Raw genomic sequence first — 15432 nt, 5'->3', positions numbered from 1 at the left:
TGCGTCGAGACTACTGAACCCGGCGATTGTGACTCGTCGGTCCTAAACGGACCGCGAGTTACCTTTTTTCTGAGATTCGATAGCCCAGTTCGGTGCGAGATCTATCCATACGCGTCCACAATACTATCGGGCAGCATCCCAGGGATAGCACAGAGTCATGCCGTCCTAACATTATGTTGGTCCTATATCCTCTCAGTCCGGCTCTTTGAGATGCAAGGTCGACAGGTTCGATACTCGAAACACCGTATAGTCCCCAAGTCGAGGTGCTATGGTCCGGCCATATATCTCGACGGTGCATCGCCTGCGCTCATTAGATGGCTTTGCGCAGTCTTGTGTTGCGAGACGGGCTGGATGGCTGATGACAGGCTCTTCCCGCCCTGGGCTGCGTGCTTGGCAACAAATCCAGAACTTGTTACAACATCGCCAGCGCCGACTAAAGACCTTGCGGCTCCAAGCTCTTCAGAGGCAACTCGCCTGCTACTGGAGCTGTGTCAGTTATTCGATCTGAATACAGACCCATCTGGTGAAAAACTGACGGCACTGCCTCCTTGCAGGGCTGGTTTCCTCGCCGCTCTCATGTTTCCTTTCTACCGATTTCGTACAATGACGCCTCGGCTTCCGCAACCCGACATGCGCCCAGCAGGAAATAACAAGAACCGGAAAGCCCATGACAGACGAACTGTCTTGCTTTATTTGCGCGATATTCGGTATTTTATGTCGCTCAGCATACATCCACCTTCGCTCGGGTCTATTCTATGGAGCGCTCTCTGGCAACCTGATATTGATTGTAACCTGGTGAGTCCGTGGCTGGCTTGGTTTATCAACGTACTAGACCATATCATCAACGGCAGGAAGCTAGAAATTTTAGTCAAAGTTTTAGCCTTGCGCCGTCCAAGAGTCGGCATTTGGTGGCTGGCTCTGTTCTTGCTTGGCGACCTCGAGATTATCCACTGGTTTCGACGTTATGCAGAAACTCTCATGGAGAAGCGTGCGTCCGCGACATTATCTGCGCCTGACCCAGTCGTATCTGCCTGGACTGGATCGAAACAATCATTCCTAGATTATGACAAGACGAAACAATACAAGGGACTAGACGACTTGGTCTCCAGAGAAGACTTGCTTCGGTGCAGGCTAGTTTTCAACAGCCAAGACCGCTACTTTGCCTCCCTGTCTTGGCGGCCATTTGGACACATTGCGATGCGAAACGTGGAGCTGGAACTCTGGCCGTACTTGGAGAGCGACTATGCTTTCGTTTACGATTCGTTCGCTTGGTACCAAGACGGCAAGCTCCTTCATGTCAGCCGCGGCTTCCGATCAGAAACAGGGCGCCACGTAAAATGCGTCCCGGATGACTTGGAGCGCCGCCGGTCCGAGACCAACTGTCACGCCGGGTGTCACCATGACATCAAGCTTGAGTCGAGCAGAATCTCTACCTTGAACATGTTGTCACGGGCCATATATGATGCCACGGGTGGCCGCCACTGGGCGAATACCGCACTGCCCGCTACAAGCCGGCAACATTGGTGGCTGCGCGACTGGGAAGGACTGGATTCTTGGGACATATCCATCAAGTTGAACCATGAGGCAGATAATGCAGCTGCCGCGAGGCCACCATCGCGGTTTCTGCTTGATTGGATTCGCCGTCAGACCCAAGACTCGCAGGCCAATGTGTAACGACGTGCGAACCGTCAAAAGATAATTTGTAGTAGCTCCAGGAGCCTCGGGGAGTGCCATTTGGACGTTTTGCCAACATTTAACGACCAAGACATTATCTAGAACCATGTTGGATGTGGATTGAGGCACATGAATTGGGCAAAACGATGATAGTGATAATAACTAAGGGACTTGGTTGAAACCCCTGAAAACCCGGGAAATTGACCAACCCCTTTTATACCCTGTTGAAGACCCCTCAAGACCCCTGTGACGACCCTCGTCCAAACCCTCATTTTGAACCCTGGAAAAAGCAACCATTGTGACCCTTTGGCCCTCCATCACCATCACCTTTTGGACTCGATAAATAGTTGTGCGTGTTGGTTTCATTTGGCGCCGCAGCATTGCCTCCTGGTCGCTCTGTCAAAGACCACGGACGGATGGAGAGCTGACGGGGTAATTGACGCTTGTACGCCAGATGTCGGTGGTGTTTGGCCAAGGGCTGCTATTGCTGGATCTTGGTGCTCAAAGGCTCAGTTGTCAATCCCCAAACCACAAACCGCTCTGAGGTCCTTGCCGAAACGGACAAAGGAGTAAGGCCACGCTATATCCTAGGTCGATGATATTATTGCCAACATACTTGAATTGGCTATGCTATCTACTCAAATGTGTATATGTAGTAAGATGTGCAATTATTAAGTAATTGATCGCGGCAATAGATACGTTGTTTTCTAAAAATAGGCCAATGTAACAACCGCTTCCTCCCTCGTATAGTATTTAAATTGTTTAAAAAATACGTTTACTTGCCATCCAGATATTTTATCTACAAACTAGTAGGTTACTGAGATACTAGATTATAGTTACTAGTCACCTTAACGCAAGAATAGTACTAGGAGTGATCCTTATATACTGCGTAGCCTATTTAACTAATATTACATAATGCTTATATACAGTTTGCGTACATGGGTATTTGACCCGGCGACGTCACACGGCTCCTAAGCGGCCGAATCCTCACTCAGCTTAAAATATTAACGGTGGAGGATTGAGTGACGGCCCGAAATCTATGCAGTGGCTGCGCGCAACTGCAAAAGACTCCGTCTTGGCACATCCATTCAAGCAACAAGTTGGTTCTGTCGCTCAGAGGAGGGTGCACGGCTTTGATGCACGGGTTCAGTATTTCCCTGCCAGCCATGCCACACCAAGCCGGCGTCGCAGCGTGGCTTGTCTACATCTACGCAGGTAACCGGTGCCATTGCAGTCTCGGCCTGTTCCATTCGGAACTGAATCGATTTGAGCCGATATACCCACGCGGTGTTGATGGATTAAGACGACATCTTGCCAAGTTGCTCGCACTGTTCTTCAATACAACTACAACGGACCTCGACTCGCCAGATCAAACCACGGTGTGCTCCATTTGCCCGCGGCAACAGTAGCAAATATTCTTGTTTTTCATTCTGTTCTAGGAGCTAATAAACAAACAGGGGGGTATGGGATTCTAGCTGCCGGCAAAAAGGCTAACCAAATACACAGTTCCTCGCTCGAGTTGCTGCAATGCCAGTTTCAGTACGTCGGCTGCGTTCTACGCCTGAGATGCCTGAACATGCGGATGCGAGGATTGATTCGGTGGAGGAGCGGTAGAAAGTGAAGGAAATACAAAGCTGCCGCGAGCATCTTCCGTGCCCATCATCCTCTCAAAAGATTCCGTCGACAGCTGATTGCTTAGTGCCTCGGCCTCGGACAGCCACAGTTGGTGTCTCTTGGACAATGAATGATGCCTCCTGGTCGACCTACCGAGGAGCACGCCGGCAGTCTTGGGCTTGGTTTCCAATACCGCTGAAGTTGCTGATTTCTCTGCAGGAGAAGTAATGTTCCATTCGCATGCCAAAACTGAGAAGCGAACTTTGTCTGGGTTCTTGTGTTGGCAAAGTGGGCTCTTCATAGCATAGCTTACAAAAGTTGAGCGAAGCCATTCCGTTATTTGCAATATATTATTCTTAATAATCCACCCTTCTTCGTTTGCTTCGTGATAACATCTGTTGCCTGCTTGAAAACGTCTTGTGCGTCTACATTTTGTCAGCAGTGTTGCATGGCACGCCTGTTGCAAAGGTTCACTTGCATTGTTGGGCCCTTTGCCCAGGTCCCCCCGTCATATTTGTTCTGGGCTCTGCCCTTGTGCACAATGAAGTAGTCTATAAAGAAGAACTCTTCCAAGTTGGGGAAATGCCTGGCCAGAAGCTGGTAGAGGTGGGCTGGGTAGACGCCTGTGTGTTCCGCACCGTTGGTTTTCCGACACGAATCGCACGTGCACAGCTTCTTTGTAGGCCGCCATGTGTGTGAGAAGCGTACTGCGACTCGCTTTATGTGAGCGAGGTCGGGACAATCCGGGATTGTTTCCAAATTGCCGCTGCCTTGGTAAAGGCTTGGCGGAAAGTAGTCCAAGTAGATGAGGTCGGGTGATCTTCCCAGAGAGACGATGCTCCCGTTGGCCAATCTCAGGGTTTCCGGTCTATTTGTTAATCGCTTGGCGACGTTGCGAGATTCGACACATGTCTGTGACAATATTGCAAGCTGCCTTCGCAAAGCTTGGTACTGCGAAACATCTGCCCTCGGGCATGGGCCAACTGGTATCAAGCATGCTTGATGTGACTCCCTGGGCACTCTGTCATTCTCCAGAACCGTGAGCATTTCCTCTCCATCCTCAGCCCCTTCCGTTTCTTGCATTGTAAAGGCATCTTGCATTCGCCTCTCTGCCCAGCTCCAATCTCCATCTTTGGTCTGCAGCTTGAGGAAATGGACTCCCGGAGTAGACAAATAGGTTTCCCAGATTCTTTCCCGCACCTCGGGCGGCAAACGCGGGAATTCCGTGAATATTCGACACTCTTCTGGAACGTAGAATTTGATCTGAGTCGGACAGACCATGGCGGTTAATGGATTTCGGCGTGCGGGCACAGTAAGATGTTTGTTGCCCCGTGCCAAGTTGCCGGGTGCTGGTCGCTGAGATGGGCCTAGGAATCATGCATTTGTCTTTGACGATTGCGCAATCTGATGCGGCTGCTTGCACTCGTGTTGGCGGCTTCCATTAATCATGGGAATACGGCCACGGGGTGAAGGGGCGGCGTCGGTGTGGACTGGGCGGTCGGTGTGTGTGATGGTAGTTGTGTACGACCAAGTTGGACAAAACGGATCAGGGCGCGAGACGGGGAGAAAGAAAAGAAATGATAAAAGCAACAAATGGAAAGGTTGGGTAGAAAGAAGGATACTGCTGAGGAACGTCGCGATAAAGCGAACCGGACCAGACTTGACTTGACATGAGCAAGTCGAGTGAACCGCTCCTGCACTGTTTCTGGTGAGGACTTGACATGAGCATTGAAGCAAACACGCCCAAGCCAGGCCACACTCGCTTGCGGTCAAACTCGGCGCTGGGGGCTTGGTGAAGCGCCCAAGTGGCTGCGTGCTGCCCACCAGCCTGGCAATTCACAGTGAACATTGAAGCACGTGTTGACAGCTGCTACGGACCAGTTGACATCAATCGATGGCACCTGGGAGCACGCAGTCTGCGCCGTCAGTGGTCTGTTGCGGCGTTTAGTGGGGCCCAAGTGCGCAAGTACGCTCAATGAAGAGCTCCAGATGTCAACCCTGGCGCCGTCTGGTCCACGGTCTGGCAGGCGATGGCTGCCTGACTTGGCCTGACCTGGCCTGACTGGGCCCGACTAGGCCCGGCCCCAACCCAAACCACTTGCACGCAGACACCAGTACTCATGTTGGCCAAACTCTCAAGTGCTGCCGTCGTTACCAAGTCGCGTCCCAACATTTAATTGCCTCCTGGCTGATCAAAAAATTCCAAGAAAAGCATCATTGATCATTTCTGTTAATGCTTCTCTTACGCTCTAAAGCTCCCCGGACCGGCACTGACAATGTGGAGGCAGTCGTCCTGCTGCAGTTGCGTAACGCGTCACCACCTGAACGCACATTGACTCGCAGCGCAGACAAGCTGCAACTACATCAACATGAGTCCAGGCCACAGCTAGCTCTCTTCTGTGCATGTCAGGCACCTGTCAATACATCGTCCATGAGTCATTTAGCTTTCGCTGCCCGACGCCAGAGCTGATTTAAGCCAAGGTGAACCGGCGCCAGCCAAAATCGACTTTGATGCTTTCTACCCTTGAGTTCGTTGAGGGACAGAAATTCTGTTATCACGAACGAATTCCCCGTGCCTTTACCAACCGAGGGCATCATCTAACAGGTTAGCCAGTGCTCTATCCCTGGTGGTAGTATTCATACACATCCTATAGGTATGGTAAGGTGCTCCGAGACAACTTACCAAAGTTAAGAAACCATGCCCCTTTCTGCTTACCGACAGCGCAAGAAACTAAGACCAGACGTTTTCCCCCCACGCTCCTCAAACTATTATTCTTGCGTCGGCAAGACGAGTCGGCGCATTTCCCTCCAGCGACAGCATGCGGCTGGATCCGCCGCACAAATGAGGCTGACGAAACGACTGGCAAGGAACCACGGTGGCAAATTCTTGTCTGGAAGGGAAAACGGAACAGTCTTGGAGGAAGCTCATTTGCCAATGGCTTGTTGGCCAAACCCCGACACCGAAAATGTTTGCTGTGCTAGTTGGCGGACTGACCCATGCAAGGCAGATAACACCCCCAGGCCATCATCGAGTGGCAGCTACACCAAAACCCACCATCGCGAGGTAGTCGATTTCTCAAACATTTTAACTCGGCCATTCTGATGGCTTGCGTCTGGTTCATTGTTCATTTCCGGCAATGAAACCATTCTTACAACAACGGTGTCCAGGCCACTTGTTTTGCTCCCAACGCACCCCTATTCACCACACCACATTCACCTGCATTTTGTGCCAACACATCATGCAGTTTCACCCAGGCGAAACAAGGCTTCAGGCTTCTTGAAAACGAAAAAAAAAAAAAAACGAGTTGCCACCAAGGCGATGGGATGACGATGGCAGAACATGAACAGACCAGAAATGATTCTCCGTTGGCCATGGAGTTGCGAGAGTGGCTACGGGCGCCGACTACCCTGGTACATGCGTCGCGTGTGACCGAATTTGGCCAAAATCCCCTTCTTCTCTCCCTTTTTCCGAAGGCAAAAAAAACCATTTTCTCTCTGCGGGCGCCATTTTGGTGGTTGTTAGGCGCCTAGTTACATCATATGCAGGTAAGCTTGGGCTCTGGCTTGTTGCGCGACTGCTTCCCTCGCTTCCGTCTGTCGTCAAGACTCAACAGCATGCGACTTGCCGCCATAACGCGAATGGCTGATGTGCGGATTTGCATTTTACCCATCTCTGCTTCGGCACCATACGGGCCATTCGCAAGGCTACCAGGGCGGAATCTCGAACGATTTGTGCATTCCAGGATGCTCGATACGGACAATGCTGTCGATGGCAACGGCAGCTAGGGTCCAGCCAACCCCACCATCGACGTCAGTGGCAATGATCTCATTGTCGAAAGTCGATGCAACTTTGCGATTGCGCCTCCGGAAGTGGGAAGCCACACGCCAGGGACGTGGCAGTCCAACCTGCATGGCGGAATGCAGAATACAGGAATTTCAGGCCAAGGAGTTGTCGCGTGAAAATCGTGACCGGAGCGCATTCTGTTTCTACGTCTCTGATCCTTTAGCTTTGGGCAACAACACGTCAAATACGTTCATTCTTGATTGTAGCTCGAGCCTTGTCACCAATCTTTTGAGATTGATTCGGAAAGACAAATTGCATTCCTCTGGCTCCTCGGTCGAGGAGATACACATTATAGGTGTAGCTCCCCGCCATGTCACAGAGGGGTCATCAAGGGGCGCCCGACAAGATCTGAACAAGGCAGCAACTCGCTGAGCAACCCCTCGCCATGCCACCAGGGCTCGTTTTCGGCCATGCCATGCCGTCATTTCTTTGATCAAATGACTGGAAATATGACATCCAGCCTGTAGGATCACATCCTGAAGACCCCTGCCGCTGGCATCACCAGTGTCGTACAATTTTCGAGAGCTCACTAGCTCCCGGAGATCGACCTGAAGCTTTTGCGCACACACGTATGCTCACCGACAAATAAGCGCATTGGGCATATGTACTTCGGTTGGTTGCCTGTTTGGGTTCTCCTTCCGCTGTGAATTATTCCATCGGCTATATGCTGTGCTTACCCCTTCACTCACTCCCCTGACAGATGCAAGAAAAGGGAAAGGGGCAAAACGGCTAACATATTCCCAAGGGCAATTGGGCGAACCAGCCTTCTGCTTGTCACCCGGGCCCAAATTGTACCAAAACTGCCGCACACCCCGTCTTCGCTTTCCGTGGCGGCTGTGGGATTTCCATTTCCATACTACATACAGCCTTGCTTTACAGTAAATGCATTGAGGCCAGAAGTTGTGGCAAATTGCGACCCGTCTCCTCTTACTCCGGTTGTCTCCCCGTGCCGCCCATAAATTCGGCACCTCATCCCCGTTCCTTTGCCACCCGGGCGATAAACTGTCTGCTCAGGTTTCAACCCAGCTAGGAATGCCTCAAGTCCATTGGACTGCCTCTTCTCTTCATATCACAAGAAACATGTTTTGATCCAAAGTCAAGTCAGTGGACTGCAAGTACGTTGTTCCTCAAGTCTCCGCGTCTTGCAGTCGCCGGTGTCTGACCCTGCGCAGCCGCAACTGTATCCTTTGGGATGCCGTGTACAAACACTACCAATCGTTAAATATCTTCTTCATCACAAAACCCCGCATTCGCTTGCTCAACATATCCAACTCCCAGCCAGCCTGACCGAGTTGTGGACATGTCCCAGCCTTCCTCGACCGGTGCAGTGCGCCATTACACATCAACACAGTGCGACATAATCCAGCTCTCCATTTACGACGAAGATGTGGCCATCTGATGTTGTTGACGGAAGCAACTATCCCCTTCATCCGGTTAGAGCAGGCTAATCACCTCTGGTGTCAGCAGACCTACCGCTTCTTCACAGACCACTACTTGTCAACTTCCTGCCGCGACAGCAGACCGTTCCTACAGCATCAATCGATTTATCGAGCCGTCCCAATACGTACCGCCCCACCATCCAGATCGATGCCCAAGGGGCCCCATGGGGTACACACCTCTATCTGTGCAGGACGCAGAAAAGCGCGCGAGACAGACTATTGACAGTGTGGACGCTGTTTTCGCATCTCGCTGACGACAGAGTTATACAGTTCCCAGTATAAATTACAGCACCATATGCTTAACATCATGTTTGGATTCACTCAGTATTCTTCGGTTTTGTATTAATATACTTCTATTTGCTACCAAAAATGCATTACGTCCCACGACTTATACACGGCGTTCTAGAAAATGTCCCATTTCCACCCACTTGCCGCATTAGGCAAGTATGCCTTGCTTTTTTTCGCCACGGGCCGTAGCAAATCCCGTCGAATGGTTTGCCTACGTACTTTAATGCGCCTATGACAGTTTATCCTCTGGCTGTATCACATTTCTCGGGTGGTGGTGTATGACAGATGACGCGGCGGCTTCTTCCGTGACAGTACCGCAATTCGCAGGAGAATGTGGGGTAAATTGCAAGCAGGGGTCAGACTACCCAATATATCAAGGCCTGTCTACGGAGTACTAGATTGATTGCTCGGATTCATGCATCTACATCTCCTGCGCAGATAGGACCCCCGTTCTGCAATATACAACTTGCAATACAGTTATTGTCCTCTATTGCCAGCCAACACGGCAGTACATGTCCCAGTTGGGGTATATAACACGGCAGTCCACATCTTATCAGTACATACATCTCAGTGCGTTCCACGATGAGCAGACAGATGTCAAAAATACAGGACATAGGAGGCAGAACCTCCAGTCTATTAAACGCGAAACCAAAAAAAAAGATTCAGCCAGGGCAGGATTCGAACCTACAACCTTCTGACTACGGGGGTAATGATACTATAAGGATACTGGTTCGCTGCGTAGTTAGACGCTCTGCCATTGAGCTACCCGGCCTTTTGTGGCCTTTGTTGGAGGAAGTTGGTTAAAACTAATTTAAGTACCGACTATTATACAACCATCCCTTGGTAGGAACGCTACCAGTCTGCCGTCCCCACGATCTAGTATAATACCCACGCAGACAAACAAGCGAGACGACATTCGTCCCAAAGGCCTCTCGGTCCCCTCCCATCCGTCTATTCCAGAGGAGTCCAAACAAAAACCAGGAAACGACAGTCCGTTTCTAATAAAAAAAACAAGACGGCAGCAAGAAGGGTTGTCTGGAGCAGACCCAGCGCTTGGGCCTGCGTTCCCACCCAACCATGCAACTGCTGACCAACTAGGTTCTTCTTCTATATCTTCCTTCTTCTTCTTCTAATCTCGCACGCCCCCTTCTTCTTCTATGCGTCTTTTATGCATCGTGACAAAAGGAAAGGGTATTTATTTGGCGATTTCAACTCCACCGGTGGCTCCCAGGGCCTTCTTCAAGTCACCATAGATGGCGAACTGACCGGCAGTCAAGGTACCAACCATGAAGAGACGAGCGCCAATACCAGTGTACGAGCCACGGAAACCAAGCTCCTTGGCAATCTTGATGAGACGGGAAGTGGTGCCCTCACCAGGAAGACCCTTGGTCTTGTTGATCTTGGAGAGCATAGTGTCGGCGGGCTGAGAGACAATGGCGGCAGCGAAACCAGCGGTCAAACCGGCCGCCAGGTTGGCAACGGTCTGCATGCCATCCGAAAGGGTCTCCTTGGGGTACTGGCGGAAGATGGCCTCAGCAGCCTTCTCGTAGACCACAAACTTGGCCATGGTGTAGGGGATCCTAGCGAATTGGGTTAGTCGCGTTCACGAGGCGTCGGGCACATCGTGGCCCGGGGCCGGCGGTGGCAGGGACACTCACTGCTTGAAGAGGATAGGACCGAAACCAGCGTAGAAGGCGCCGATACCCTCGTTCTTGAGCATCTTGGAGAAACCTCCAATCAGACCGTTGGCATAGGTGGGCTCGGAGACGAGACGGATACGGGTGGCCTCGAGAGGGCACAGGGCGATGTCAGCGAAGAACTCGGCGGCGGCGGAAGAGGCGAGGTAGACGGCGGTGCGGTTCTGCGAGGCGGTCTCGTAGCCGAGGGTGTTGATCCACTGCTGCTTGAAGAATTCGTAACCGCCGAACTTGAAGGCTCCCTGGAGGAAGTACCCGGCAAAGGTAGGGCCGACACCAGTCAGGAGAGCGCCAGCACCCTCGTTCTGGATGACCTGGCGGAAACCGCCAATCATGCCACGGTTGTAGGTCTTGGGGTCGAGCTGGATACGGGTCTTGACGCTGTTTTTTTCGCAGAAACGTCAGTATACATGCGGCGTAGAAAAGGGCCAGGGGGGACGCAATTGCGCTCGGCCTCTCAAACAAAAGGGGTTGCGAATGACGCCATATGCAGCAGAAGGCGTCGGGATCGAGAGAGAAAAAAACATACACATCGACGGGAGTAAGACCACCGTGGGTGACGGAGCAGCAGACGGCACCAGCAAGGGCGAATCGGGAGTACAAGGCCACGCCGGAGAGCTGGGCAGGCTCGGCGGCCTTGACATTCTGGACGATGGCATCGACCTTGGCCGAGCCAGTGGATTTTGCGTCGGTGGCCATTGTGACTGACGGTTACGAGCTTCTTCAGGCAAGACTGAAGAGGACAGGTACAGAGTGGAGTTGGGGTGGAAGAGAAAACAAAAGTCGAGGTGTCGACGTGGAGTGGGTTGGGATAAGAAGGATCGCAGAGGGAGAGGAAGAGAGAGAAAAAAGCCTGCGCGGCTACGAGGTCTTTTCGGCTGTCTCACGGAGGAGCGGACAACTGGCCAAGGGACGGGAGAAAAAAAATTGTTGCTCGTTCGGAAACAGTCGGGTCTTCCCATTGGACGTTGCGGCCCACTCCGCCCTCGCTCAGGCACCGCCATCAGCCACTCTTCTGTTTCTGATTCTAACGCTCGACTGTTGGCGCCGGCTCGGTCAGCCCGACGAGAAGCGTTCCGTCTGGCGGCTCGCCTGGTAGAGATGGTATCTCCAACGTGAACCAACCACCGGGAATGCCAAAATATGACAGAGGGCCTTGTTCTTCTCAATCAGCATCTAGTACTCGGTAACTGCGGAGTACTCTTGACACCATTTTGCCCCATCAACGGGACGGAGGAGTCGCGTTTATCTGCGCCACACCAGTTCAATCAACCCCGTACTCCCGTTCCGTCCCCATCGAGATTGCTTTTGCTGTGGCTGGTGCTTCATGCCGGGAATACCTCGGGTGGTCCTGCAAACCATTCAGCAGGTCAGGCACGCCAACGTGTCCGTCCCAGCCAGCTTTGATGGTGCGCCTCCTTGTGAAACATTCCAGATGTCATGTCTTGTGCATTCCCGCCTTCTGAGCCTCTTCCTCATGTGATTTCTACCCATGTTCCTGGCGGCAGTGAGGACGCAGCTAGAACCTCCAACCATACGGACTTTTACCAATAAAGTTACTGCCCGCAACACTCTGTCTGATGCCCCCAGATAACTGAAACGTCAAGTTGCGTCACACTCAACCCCAGTGAGTGAGTGCATGGTGCGCCATGGCGATCCCTCTCGGTCGACCAGCTGTATCTGACCTACCCTATACCTCTCTCCGGAACTAGTAATGCTAGTTTTTCTGTACCCCGGTTCCTGTGCTGTAAAATCGTGAGTAACCATTGCCTGTGTCTTTATTCAATACGTGCATGTTTAATGCACGTCTGGTCTAGAGGTGTATCTGAACGGATTACTCCGTACCAATGGTCGGATCTATCCGGGCGTCGTGTGTTGCAGCCTTCCACCCGCCGCCAAACTCGTCGCTGGGAGTGAATTCAGTATTGTCAACAAAGACAGCTCCCATAAAATGAAGTTTTTTTACATGATGATCCTGTCGGTCTGGCCGACTTTTTGTCTCAATACGCAGACTGCTTAGGACCTGCGGCTTCACTGCCTTCAATTATGGATACATGGCTGGATACAATCCCACTTGGGTTAGTTCAAGATATCTATCACATGAAGAAATTCCCGCGCTTTTTGTATAGGAAGATTGTTTGTGCTTTGCAATAAATTAAAGATGCATCTTCCACGGACAATGCCAATTCAGTTGGAGTATTTTTATTCATGCAGCTCTTCTCCGCTGGCATCATGACCCAGCTTGCGGGTTGCAGTTGAGTGTCTGGGTCTCCATTCACGGACAATGGTCTTAACTCCAAGGCTATCTCCGTTCAATATGACAAGTCTGGTGGACTATTTTGCATTACAAATGGATAGTCGTCTCGAGTCCCGCCACTGCCGATATTGCTGCCAAACGCCGATGTCAACGGCGATAAGCCCGTGTTTGTAGTGACGCCACGGAATTTTGTGAACCTTATTAGGCGGGAGTTAGGCGCGCAGTTAAGCGCTGATGCCTCGACGTTCACCGATGGCTCCGTCAAGTAGATCGCGTCCATCATGATACGGTGGGCATCGCCGGATGACTCGACTCTGGTCCTCCACTCTCAAGCCCCAAGCTAGATTGGTGGATCGCGGCCAAGTTTACTTCGTAGAGCAGCATTGATTAGTAGCTGCGGGTTGTCGGCACTGCAGCAAGCTGCCGATGGGATGTTCCTTGGTGCGTGCGGGTCAGAGCAGGCCTTTGTATCGAATGCGACAAGGAGCGATGTCCTGATTCTGGTTGCGTTACCCCGTGGCGCCCAGCTCTGGAAGAGTGCCGCGGTCATGGATGGCGGTAAACCCCACTTCAGGCAGTCTGAATAGACTTTCTCGGGGATAAACTTTGAGGGAAAAACCATGGAGATAAGTCAAGGCTATGGCGATCGACATCTGCTTGACAGTATAAAGGGTGTTGCCCCCCTCGTGCTGCAAGTCTTTGCCCCTCTTCTGCATACCCTTCTCTCACGTCCTACCTGCCCCATTACCGTTATTCCGCCTTTAGATTTGACGCAACATCAACTGTTATACAATGACCGATTACAAGTTCGAAGGATGGATGGGCCTGGATGCCGAGTCCGCCAAGGGCAACATGGTCTGGCAGGAGTACGAACCTAAGCCATGGGAGGAAACAGATGTTGATATCAAAATCACCAATTCTGGTATCTGTGGTTCAGATCTGCACACCCTCAGATCCGGCTGGGTAAGCACAGAACTCCGTGTTTTAACTGTTGAAAATACCTTGGGTCGGATGTTCAAAAGACTATGCTGGGGCGGTTTCTGTCCATCAAATAGGTCGAATATAAATTGCTGACGTCTGTCTTGCTGCACAGGGCCAAACCCCCTACCCTTGCGTTGTCGGACACGAAATTGTTGGTGTAGCCGTTCGGGTCGGTTCCAAGGCCGAAGGTGGCATCAAGGTCGGTGACGTGGTTGGAGTTGGTGCGCAATCCGACTCTTGCCTCGGCCGTGATGGCCCCTGCAACGAATGCAGCCACGATGCTGAGAACTACTGCACCAAGGTTATCAACACATACGCCTCCGTACATAGGAATGGTGGGAATGGATATGGCGGCTATGGTCTTTACCACCGGTGCCCGTCGCACTTTGTGATTAAGATTCCTGACGGGCTTGCCCCGGAGTACGCCGCCCCTATGCTCTGCGGTGGCGTGACTGTGTACTCGCCTCTCAAGCACTTTGGAGCTGGCCCGGGCAAGAAGGTCGCCGTGGCGGGGGTTGGTGGTCTTGGACACTTTGCTGTCTTGTTTGCTAAAGCTTTGGGCGCAGACGAAGTTGTAGGAATTTCCCGAAAGGCAAGCAAGAAACAGGAGGCTCTCGATCTGGGCTGCGACGACTACATCGCAACAGAAGATGACAAGGACTGGGGAAAGCATAATGCCCGCCGGTTTGATCTCATCATCAGCACCATTTCCTCCGAGAAGGTAAGCCGAACCCTATTTCTGCTATTGTGCATGATGACTTGACTAACATGCGGTATAGATGCCTCTAAGCAGTTACGTTGACACACTGAGGTTGGATGGTACACTCGTCCAGGTTGGAGCCCCCGAAGGTCCCGTGCCCTTGCACATCTTTAGCATTATTCCTGGCCGTCGCCGAATTGCCGGATCCGGTATTGGCAGCCCGAAGGAGATTCGAGAAATGCTCCAGTTGGCCGTGGACAAGAAGATCAAGCCATGGGTTGAGAAGCGCCCAATGAAGGATGCTAACCAGGCCATCGTTGATATGGAAGACGGCAAAGCAAGATTCCGATACGTGCTGCAGAATTAGAATATGTTGCGGGTATCGTATTCCATTTGGGAGACAATTTCGGAGGCGGGGTCTATGCCGTAAAGGTTGCCCCAAGTTTCTGGGACGCGAGATTCGTGGAGGCTGAGCGGAATGATTAGAGGAGTTTTGGGTATGCCCTCCAGATGTAGAGCAGCAGCAATATCACAAAAACCGCATGTGAAGCACATGATACGCAGTCCAAGAATGCCCTGATGATCCACCGGACTCGAGGGTAGGCCGTGATTGTTTTAGGGCTGAAAAGCGACTATAGATAGGCACCTCGGAGCGAAGCCGATATCGTATTCCCTCGGTCGATGTTGAGCCGAATGCGATGTGGTTCTATTTTGAGAGGGCGCACCACAGGGGCAGGCCCACGAGTGCCAGAGCCCCAGCCGGGAGTCTAATTGTGCCATCTGGTATTAGTAGCGTCAAGGTAAGCGTTGGGCTCTTGGCTATGGTGACATGGAGATGCACAGGACGCTGTCATGTCTTGTGATGGAGGGGTCGAGAGGGGAGAAAGTGGGGCCGGCCTGAGTGATGCAGTAGCCGTCCTCGTATTCAACACACCAAG

At 51.9% G+C, this 15432-nt stretch overlaps 4 protein-coding genes across 4 annotated transcripts; 2 read left to right on the top strand and 2 right to left on the bottom strand.

The window, feature by feature from the left end:
* Positions 1 to 210: 210 nt before the first annotated feature.
* On the top strand, positions 211 to 1674 carry MAA_09394 (uncharacterized protein; the record flags this gene model as incomplete). Its single annotated transcript, XM_007827392.2, has 1 exon — positions 211 to 1674. The coding sequence occupies one exon, from the start codon at positions 211 to 213 to the stop codon at positions 1672 to 1674; it is 1464 nt and encodes a 487-aa protein (XP_007825583.2).
* A 2049-nt stretch (positions 1675 to 3723) lies between these two features.
* MAA_10728 (RNAse P Rpr2/Rpp21/SNM1 subunit domain-containing protein) lies at positions 3724 to 4569 on the bottom strand (the record flags this gene model as incomplete). The annotated part of the gene is made up of 1 exon (XM_011412446.1): positions 3724 to 4569. The coding sequence occupies one exon, from the start codon at positions 4567 to 4569 to the stop codon at positions 3724 to 3726; it is 846 nt and encodes a 281-aa protein (XP_011410748.1).
* A 5485-nt stretch (positions 4570 to 10054) lies between these two features.
* Positions 10055 to 11255, bottom strand: MAA_09395 (Mitochondrial substrate/solute carrier; the record flags this gene model as incomplete). The annotated part of the gene is made up of 3 exons (XM_007827393.1): positions 10055 to 10439; positions 10518 to 10937; positions 11086 to 11255. The coding sequence occupies 3 exons, from the start codon at positions 11253 to 11255 to the stop codon at positions 10055 to 10057; spliced, it is 975 nt and encodes a 324-aa protein (XP_007825584.1).
* A 2350-nt stretch (positions 11256 to 13605) lies between these two features.
* Positions 13606 to 14861, top strand: MAA_09396 (Alcohol dehydrogenase superfamily, zinc-type; the record flags this gene model as incomplete). Its single annotated transcript, XM_007827394.1, has 3 exons — positions 13606 to 13776; positions 13907 to 14515; positions 14574 to 14861. The coding sequence occupies 3 exons, from the start codon at positions 13606 to 13608 to the stop codon at positions 14859 to 14861; spliced, it is 1068 nt and encodes a 355-aa protein (XP_007825585.1).
* Positions 14862 to 15432: the final 571 nt, after the last annotated feature.

The sequence above is a fragment of the Metarhizium robertsii genome (assembly GCF_000187425.2).
Source record: "Metarhizium robertsii ARSEF 23 chromosome Unknown MAA_Scf_1, whole genome shotgun sequence".
Lineage (NCBI taxonomy): Eukaryota > Fungi > Ascomycota > Sordariomycetes > Hypocreales > Clavicipitaceae > Metarhizium > Metarhizium robertsii.
Note: the sequence above shows the minus strand (reverse complement) of the source record. Positions and strands in the feature narration are given on the sequence as shown.